The sequence below is a fragment of the Nicotiana tabacum genome, chromosome 22 (genome assembly GCF_000715075.1).
Source record: "Nicotiana tabacum cultivar K326 chromosome 22, ASM71507v2, whole genome shotgun sequence".
Lineage (NCBI taxonomy): Eukaryota > Viridiplantae > Streptophyta > Magnoliopsida > Solanales > Solanaceae > Nicotiana > Nicotiana tabacum.
In genome coordinates, this window is record NC_134101.1 from 168,017,582 (window position 1) to 168,027,372 (window position 9,791).

Sequence of the window (9,791 nt, forward strand, 5' to 3'; positions counted from 1 at the left end):
GGAGAATCACAAAATTGTAGCATAATCAGGATTTTCGACATAATTGTATTTTTTGCAGAAGATTTGTAGAAGTTTTAGTCATTTTTTATTTATGAAAACAGAAAACAAAGCATCTACAATCAGTATACAAATAATCTACAATTTATCTGCAAAATATCTACAAACTGGGTACATTGAATTTTAATATCCCAATTCTCATTCAATTGTAGCATAATTGAGATTTTTGACATAATTGCGTTTTTTCAGAAGATTTGTAGAAGTTTTACTCATTTTTTTATTTGTGAAAACAGAAAATAAAGCATCTACAATCAAAATACAAATAATTTACAATTTATCTACAAAATATCTACAAACTGGGTACGTTGAATTTTAATATCCCAATTCCCATTCAATTGTAGCATAATTGCGTTTTTCAGAAGATTTATAGAAGTTTTAGTCATTTTTTATTTGTGAAAACAGAAAATAAAGCATCTACAATCAGAATACAAATAATCTATAATTTATCTACAAATTGGGTACATATTTGGACTCGAAATGCTTCCCCTGAAATGTATGTTTCACATTTTTGATACATATTTTTGTCCAAAACAGTACTAAATCATCCACTTAAATACATTTTTTATACAATGTTGTTCAACTTTCATACAATAGGTAAATGAATAAAAGAAAAATAAACAAACAACTGTCTACAATTTATCTACAGTTTCTGCAATATATGTCTTCTTCTTTGAGTTTCAATCTGAAATTCAGTAAACCAAGTCTAATCTTCACCAAAACCCCTCAAAATTGAGATATAACTCCAAACCATATTCCCAATTATTTTCAACAACACCCAATCCAAACAAATAATGATTTTTGAAAACCCAAATTTGAATTCAAAGCTTCAAAGCTTTTTAATGGTTGCCAATGGTGGAATTACTGCTCTCTTTTCCTTTACTTTGTATTTTGCCATAATTGCTTTTATTGCAGAAGAATTGTAGAAGATTTTGTCAATTTTGATTTGTGAAATCAGAGAAAATGTTGAAATAGAGTTTAGCGCAAAAAACAGAGTACGGAAATTTTGTAAAGAAGTCAACGATAGTTATTATTGTGCGTGATTTGCGTTGGAAGATCTGGAAAATATTTAATTTCCCTTTTTTAGTGTGCCTAAATAAGGAATTCTACAGCTATAATGATTCATTATTTAGTGTAGTGTATATATTATGTAGAAATACTATTAGCATGAAAGGTAATATGCAAACTATGAACATATTTAGTAATATAGTTTCCTATATGATATAAGAACTAAAATTTCCCTTCTAATAATTGATTGGGTCCAAATGCAATTTGGATTTTATTTCTCAATATTCAGTGGTGATCGAAATCTAAAATTCTGGAAAGGAGCAAAGGGATGGGCTTAGCCCACGTTACCTCACAAATTTGGAAGCTTCCCTTTATCAACCAAACCAAATACTATCAAAAAAAAAATCAAAACTTTAGTCATTTCAGTCACCTCATCCTATCTTTCTCTGTATATATTCCAACTTCTCAGGTCCACCTTATACCCTCTTGCTTTTGATTATAATACCTTAGTATTATACTCCAGTTTGTATCATATCAAGAATCGCTTTGATCCCTCCTTCTTCTCTGTTTGTTCCCTTGCCCTTTCTTCATCTGCAACTACAACTACATAAACTGCACCATATTACACAGATCTGTCACTTACCAAATTATGTCACTTGAATGCTGAGTCACATTTTCTGAGTTGGGGTTTGGTTTTTTCCTTGAAAATATACGATGGGTGTTGAATATCATGAGGTGGGTTTTTCTCAATAGCATGCATATTTTTTTCTTAACTTTTCTATATGGGGTTTTTCTTAAACAAATATATTGCCACCTCTAATAAAGATTATGGCTTTACATCATTGGCATTAGGAATATATAAGGAATTCAAGAGGTGTTCAGCTTTTTACTTGTAGATGGTTGCCCTTTTCTTCTCCAAAGGCCCTTGTTTTCCTTTGCCACGGTCTGTTTCTCTTTCACCATCTTTTCACTTTTTTTCTTTTGTTTCAAGTGCCTCTTGCATAAATGCAGGATAAGGTTGCATACAATAAACCCTTGTGGTCCGCCCTTCCCCAAACTCGGACTTAGTGTACCGGACTGTTTTTTTTGTTTGGTTGAAAATTGATCTAATAATTGGTAAACGATGTTGCAGGCTATGGTATGGAGTGCAGTGGATTCATGAGAGGTAATAAATGTTACCTCATTTAATGTGTTTTCACTTTCATGGCCAATTTTCTATAGAAATAGTAGTAGTTGTTTTTTAAATGTATGAGAAGTGCCAATGAATGCATGTCATTACGTCTTTCCGCCTACCTCCCGTGCCTTTCTTAATAGTCTCATTCAAGAGGATGGTTTTACTTTTACTTCTTTTTTCCTTCCCTATTGAGTTCTGTCACAGGGTAACAGTACAAAAGGTACCCACTTTTTTATAATTTGGGGTCCATTTTTTATGGTAAGGTCACCTTACTTTTAGTACAGCAAGATATGGTCCATTTCCTGCTACGCTTGTTATTGTTTTGACTTCACAGGTGACCCACCATACCTGTGAAATTTATGGAGTGTACCTCTTATCTTATCATTTCTTTTCTTTTTATTCTCACAAACTGTTGGTGCCCATATCTGATTCACATTTTTTTAGACAACTTATAGTAAGTTAAATTATTTTTATTTTGTATCATATTCTGACTAAGATGAGCTTAGGTGTAGTTGTTGTTTGACTATATCTCCCCATTATGTTCATATGAGTGTGGTATATCATTATACAAGATTATCTCTTTTGAGGGCACAATTATTGGTAATATAACAACAACATTCCTAGTGTGATCTTATAAGTGGAGTTTGGGTGTACGCCGATGTTACCCCTACCCCTACTTTGTGTAAGGTAGAGGAGGACTATTTATGATAGACCCTCGGCTCAATTATTGGTGAAATAAAATAATGCAAATGCAAGGAGCTAGTAGTTAAAGATGCAATAAAGAATGGACCTCAAATTGATGATATCACACTTAGAACTCATCTACCTCTATTATTCCACTCAGACTCAAGGTACTATAGATTTGTTGAAACTCAAATATCATCCTTCTATGGTTGCCTACAGAATGATTGGTCTGTTTCCTTTCCCAACTAACACCTATGTTGGAAATTAATTGTTTTGTCTGGTTAAAATAAGGATAAATAAAGGCTTGTTGATAGGTTGGCTGACTATTGAGAAACCATCCTATCTTGGTAGTTTGATTAGGTTAGCAAATATTGTTGGGTCCTCAACAGAGAGATTGAATTTGTGGGACACTTGGAATTCAGATAGTCAAACAAATAATAAAATTCTACTAGAACATAACATAGATTTTAATAGTAGGATGTACGATAGAATACATCTGAAATCATCTAACTTAAGACTTTGACTGTTCAAAAGAATTAAGTAAATGATAAAAACTAAATATATTTGCTTGACCTGTTCAACTTGACTTCCAGTGAGAAAAGATTCTGGTTTTGCAATACTTGGACCAGGGTACGTGAGCTGCTGGTCTAACCTCTACCAAGTATTTTCTGTTGACAAACAATGTGGCATCAAACATTTGGTTTTCCCTTCAATTCCTGAAGGGAATTTGTGACAAACAATGGATTACCTCATTTGTGGTTTACCACATACACATCACTGAATGCTATCGTGAATTTACAGTGTTTGATGTTTGGTTTTGAGGGGTTCAATTCTCTTGTTAATTGTAATCTAAGGAAAGTCTCATGCCATTGCTATCTATGCAATGCCGATAGCCAATATTTCTTGTGCACAATAGAACTGTGAAAGCTCATGTTGCAGATCCAAATTAACATAGATATTGTATTATTATGGCTAGGCGTTGGGACAAAGCTTGCGAATCATGGATATGCGGTGTTTGGAATAGATTATGAAGGCCATGGACGGTCAATGGGTTCCCGCTGTTATATCAAAAGGTTTGACAACATTGTCAATGACTGCAGTGACTTTTTCAAGTCCGTTTGTGGTAAGATACCAAATACATGACCTCACAAGTGAGAAATCATCTATCTTTGATATGTTAATGTGGAAAAGAACATCTTTAGAATAACATTTTGTTCCTTTTTCCTTTCTCTTGGTAAAATTTTTGGAGTTGTTCCTTTTTGAAACACTTGAAGACATTCATTTTTCTTCATTTAAGTAGAATATTTTTCAACATGATCTCTGCACTTGTTATCCTCTTTACTAAAAGACTTATTCTCTTGGACATCAGCGCGGGAGGAGTACAGAGAGAATACAAGGTTTTTGTATGGGGAGTCGATGGGTGGGGCCGTGGCTCTTTTAATACACAAGAAGGATCCTTCCTTTTGGCATGGTGCTCTTCTGGTTGCACCTATGTGTAAGGTAGGGGCCAAATTAAGACTTTCAGCCTAGCACATTTACTGTATCTTTAATTAGTGATTGCATTTAGTAGGGACGGACCTTTTAGAAGTCAAAAGGAAAATGAACCGGTTATGGTGTTGCTAATGTACATTGCAAAAATTCACCAGATATCTGAGAAAGTGAAGCCACATCCAATGGTTATAAGCTTACTAACTAAAGTGGAAGATGTCATACCAAGATGGAAGATAGTACCTACAAAGGATGTCATTGATTCGGCCTTCAAGGACCCTGTTAGAAGGGAAGAGGTGAGGTTTATTGTCAAGTTCATTGGTAGCTTCCAAGTATATATTAACTAGTGAATTTATCCGCGCTTCGCGCGGTGATTAATAAATTTACAAACAACTCTTTTTTTTAATATGCAAATCTTATCGAAAAGAAGTCTCTAACCATACAAAAGGAAAATAATAAAAACAAAGCAATTCGTTATCAAACAGCGACACTAATCAATTTGCTTCTTGAAGTCGACAACACCAATTATCAACCTTCACCCGAGTGCTTGTTTCTTTTCACACTGATAGAGTTTCACATTCTACTAAGGAAAAAAATTCAAAAATACTTACATTGATCAATTAATGCAAAACATACTAAAAATATGAATACTTATAGACATTAATACATATCAATTCTATATTTTAACAAATACTCAATTGGAAGCGGAGAATAACCAAATAATAAGGCAGAAATCTACCAAAGTACTTAAAAAAAAGAACATGAGCGGTTAGTAAACATGTTCAAAACCTCAAATAAGTATTTTAATTTTATGGAAGTCTTATGGACGAAAAATTATAGTATCGTATAATTTTATAAAATAAAAAAGGTTTTTTAAAATTTTGGAAAAAATAGATAGATAGAGTTTTCGACCTAAAACTATAAACATATAGGATTTTTAAATGTGTATACAGGAAGTTACTAAATATTGTAGGGTTAAAGACTAACTCCATAGAATAATTCTTTTTCTAATGTCACTGTTTTTTCATATTGAGACATCTTTCTCCTTCACATTTTTTATATGTAATTTCTCACTATCGTTAGACACACTCCCAATCTGGTATGAAATATTTGTCATGAGTATTACATGCACAAATTCACTTTCCTTTGTCTTAACTTAAACATAATTATGTGAAAGCAAAAAAGATGAAACTGGTTGTGTGATCGGCCAGAGAAGTTAATAAGTTGTTGAAAAAAGAATAAAAAGACAAAAGTACCAATAATTAGCTCATAACTTCTTATAATTGATTAACTATTATACAAAAAGTTTTTCTTCTTGATACTTTATTACATTTTTATTGAATATCATATATAGCTAGTAAATACAAAATTACTCCATAATGACCAAAAGTCGTTTTCCTTTTGGAAGGAATTAATACACAGCAAGCAGTCATTCTTTTGCACACAAAATCTTGATTTATTGCATCATCCAGTGCACAACTGAAAATTGAATTTAAGAATTAAAAAGGATGGGAGAATGAAACGTGAGATTGAGCACAAAGAGTCATTAAAAAGACCTAAATACGTAAATGGGAGGGGGAAAAAAGTAAAAGGAGATAAAAGATGAATACATTTTCATAACATATATGTACTCACAATAAGGATTTCTAGGCTTGAAGTTAAGCTGTTGCTTTATTCTGAGAAGCATTTCGGCCTCCAACGCTCGCATTTTATCTAGTACTAGTATATAAACACCTTCGAATCAACCAAGAGAAGAGAATACTGTCGAGAAAAACCATGAATGTTCTAGTAACAATAACAGCACCACTGGTTATAACAACGGTCTATATTGTAGAACTATATTAACTCACTATATTGAATTAAAACATAATCGACCAAATACACCTTAAATGGTAATCTTGGTATTCAAAGTAAATGAAATTATGAAAAATATAGCAAAAACAACTTTGTGAATACGTAATAGAACACTTGACAATATATTAATTTTTTCCTAATTACAATGAACAATTTCACTTCACCTTTGCTCAAATGATGATAAATAGAGCTATATCCAAGTACAAGATAAACTCTAAGTATTTCTATATGTTCACATCTCAATCATAAATGCCGTTGAATTATTAACAGGTGAATCATTCAACTAATACCATAAACATCATCAGCAAGTGGAATTAATAAACACAAGCATACACTAATCTCTTCATAGTCTCACTTTAACAGTAAAAATCAAGTATTATAGCTTTCAAGTACATAGCACATAAAAAAAATCAACATTAAGCAAATGAGCAACCAAAAAAAAGGTGAGATAGAAAGTATTTATTTTTTGAATTAGGGAAAATGTAGAAGACAAAGTAGAAGTGCAAATTGGTTTTCAATTTAATTTGATGCATAGCTAATTACATAGAAAATACAAATTAAAACGATAGGTTAGTTTCAAAATACTCGCTCTATTTTGTGTTATGTGCCTTTTTAGTCTTTAAATGTATTTTTCTTCAATAAGTTCATTGGCATATTTCAATAGCTTTTACTGTCGCACCCTAGTCTTATCTACCGTTTTCTGACCGAGTGGCTCCAAGTTAACATTTTAGAATTCCATTTATGATAGTAACCATCACCTTAGTATAATTAGACCACAAGCCCAACAGCAAAAGTATAATCTCATAGAGTAAGTAGATTTGATAGTAGTACCTGTAATAGTTCTGACTTCTGATGTAACAATTAAAAGATTAATTCATGGTAGCGCTTGATTCTTTTTGCTACAGAGTCTATTCAGTCTTTAGCATGAGTAACCTGTAAAGTCAAAAGAACGCCAATGTGCATCACTTCAAATTATTCTTACTATGTGTATATCAAATGCCAATTACAACACAGCAATATTTGGTACAAAAAAAGGCATTAAACTTTATGCTTACGGCAAAACAGTACTGACCAAGCAGAAAAGAAAAAAATATAGAGTTAATTACTAAAAGATAACAAAAACAAAAACATCGGAAGAAATATTACCTTCTAAAGCTAAATCATCATTGGATTTTAATATTTTTCTCTTGAATCTGCACGAGAAAGATGAAGAAATTTTTAGTATGTAAAAAAAGTTTTGACATAAAAGATTGATAAAAAACTGATTGGCTATAGGCCAAAAGAAAATAAACCGAGGAACAAAAACAAACTCAAAGCAAAAGTAAATTTTAGACAAAGCATAGATCCGGTTGCATACGTCTCTTCCGACGACAAAACATTAACTCTGCAATCATAAATAATATTTGTGGACGGAAGAATAGAAAAAATAGAGAAGAGGGCAAACGAAGAAGATGAATGAATTTTGAGAAGTTGTGAGTTGTAACGCTTAGAGTTTTAGTAGTCTTAAAAGGTGCAATTATGTAGATAGTTAATTAGGTGACTTTTGGACATTTTAAAATATCGCACAATTAAAAAGTGGAAAAAAGAGCAGAAAATTGAGGTAAAAGATAAATAGAGATCGTGGATGTAGAGAGTGCCACATCAGCTCTCTCATTCCCTGCTTTATATTAATATATAGATTATATATGATGTCCATTTCTTGCCATTTTGCAAGAATAGGTGCGCGGAAACAAGTTAATATATCAGGAAAAGCCAAGACTAAAGACAGCTTTGGAAATGCTAAGAACTAGCATGCACCTCGAAGAAAGTTTGCACGAGGTAACTGTTACCTCACGTCTTTACCATCTTCATGCAAACAATATTTTGAGTCATTCTGATAAAAATAAAAGCTAAAAGTGTAGTTCAGTTGAGAATTTGAAATTCATTCCCTTGTTTTGACAGGTCACTCTACCATTTTTAGTGTTACATGGGGAAGCAGACATAGTAACTGATCCAGAAGTAAGTAAAGCTTTGTATGAGCAAGCCAGTAGTAAGGACAAGACCATAAAACTCTATCCAGGAATGTGGCATGGTTTGACATATGGTGAGCCTGAAGACAACATTGATATCGTATTTTCAGATATCATCTCGTGGCTTGACAAGCGAAATGGAGAGAATAATGATAATGCTATTTTGGTTGAGAAATCAGTTTGTCGAGCTACGTCTACTCCTTATGAGATGAACACAAAACCGTCACCTGCAATAACAAATGGACAAAAACCACAGAGAACACGTCCGCAAGCGAATTATCTGTGTGGGTGGAAAGGGCGCCGGATGCATCATCACTCTGCAATGTAGAAGACTTGATTGATAGATATGGTTGGATCTCCTTCATTTGTTCATTCACGTTATCGTAACATAAATGTTACTGGTTACTACTATTATTTATGAGGGAAATGGAAAATAACAGGTTTTCCAGAAATTGTAAGATGCAAAATCTTGAGTCATTCTTCATCTCCTAATGTTTCAACCAACTTGCTCAATGAAGGTTATAATTGCTACTTTTATTACTTTTCTGTATCTTCCTTTCCCTTTCGTTTACAAAGAGTTAGCTTTAGCCTATTGCAATTTAAGGAAGTTTTACACTATCAGCTGCCTTCTTCTTTTTTCTAATTTCTTCCTATTTCTGGTATATACTCGGTGTATAACAATGGTATAGTCAGCATATAGTATATACACATTTACTATAAACATATTATACAGTGATTAAACACTAAGCTAACATTGCATACCCAGTGTATAATGTTTATAAGCATCGTAAGAGGCCTGAAATTTGTAAAAGAGAAAAAAGAGGCATTCACTAGCAGCAAACTCCTCTGCTTGCATCGGTTTGCAAGTATAAGCCATTATGTTGCCACTGTGAACTGATTTTTTGGGTTTCTTCTGATTGAGAAAATTCAAGAGAAGTTCACCTGAAGTTGAATATAGAAGCATAGGACACTGTACATATAGTGGCAGAATTAGCTTGGATAAGTGGCCTAAAGGAGCTGGAGGTGAATCTTAAGCTGCATACAGGGTAAGAGCCCATTTGGATTGGCTTGGATAGAGTAAAAATATGCTTTTAAGCACTTGTTTTTAAGCTAAAATGATAAAAATAAGCCAAAACTAGAATTCTTAACTTATGGCTTAAAAACTATTTTGATTTAAAAGTCACTTAAAATAAGTCCATCCAAACAGGCTCTAATACTGTGACAACAATGCAGCCCTACAAATTGCATATAAAAATAAATTGTCATTTCATAAGGGCTAATCAAGACTTTACATATATCCAGTCAAGAACAATCAACCTATATTTTGACAAGAGCCTTGAGCATCAACAACATGTTGTACTAGTGTCCAAGTTGAGAATACAACAACAAACCTAGTGTAATCCCACAGACTAGGGTCTGAGGATAGAGTGTACGCAAACCTTACTTCCGATTGACCCCCGACTCAAGATAAAAGTAAAAGAAGCAGACACAACACGTAGTACCATCAACAAGATAAGGTG

The 9,791-nt window shown here is 32.9% G+C and overlaps 1 protein-coding gene across 1 annotated transcript; it reads left to right on the forward strand.

Annotated features, from left to right (window-relative positions):
- Positions 1-1,464: 1,464 nt before the first annotated feature.
- On the forward strand, positions 1,465-8,808 carry LOC107798771 (caffeoylshikimate esterase). The gene is made up of 8 exons (XM_075244246.1): positions 1,465-1,797; positions 1,915-2,005; positions 2,195-2,227; positions 3,897-4,043; positions 4,290-4,420; positions 4,567-4,704; positions 7,982-8,080; positions 8,204-8,808. The coding sequence occupies exons 1-8, from the start codon at positions 1,777-1,779 to the stop codon at positions 8,597-8,599; spliced, it is 1,056 nt and encodes a 351-aa protein (XP_075100347.1). The 5' UTR covers positions 1,465-1,776; the 3' UTR covers positions 8,600-8,808.
- The last annotated feature ends 983 nt before the right edge of the window (positions 8,809-9,791 follow it).

Coding starts and splice junctions, on each gene's coding strand:
- LOC107798771 (XM_075244246.1), top strand. CDS start 1,777: ATGGGTGTTGAATATCATGAG. Junction 4,705..7,981: donor ACCCTGTTAGAAGGGAAGAG/GTGAGGTTTATT, acceptor TTGCAAGAATAG/GTGCGCGGAAACAAGTTAAT. Junction 8,081..8,203: donor TCGAAGAAAGTTTGCACGAG/GTAACTGTTACC, acceptor TTGTTTTGACAG/GTCACTCTACCATTTTTAGT.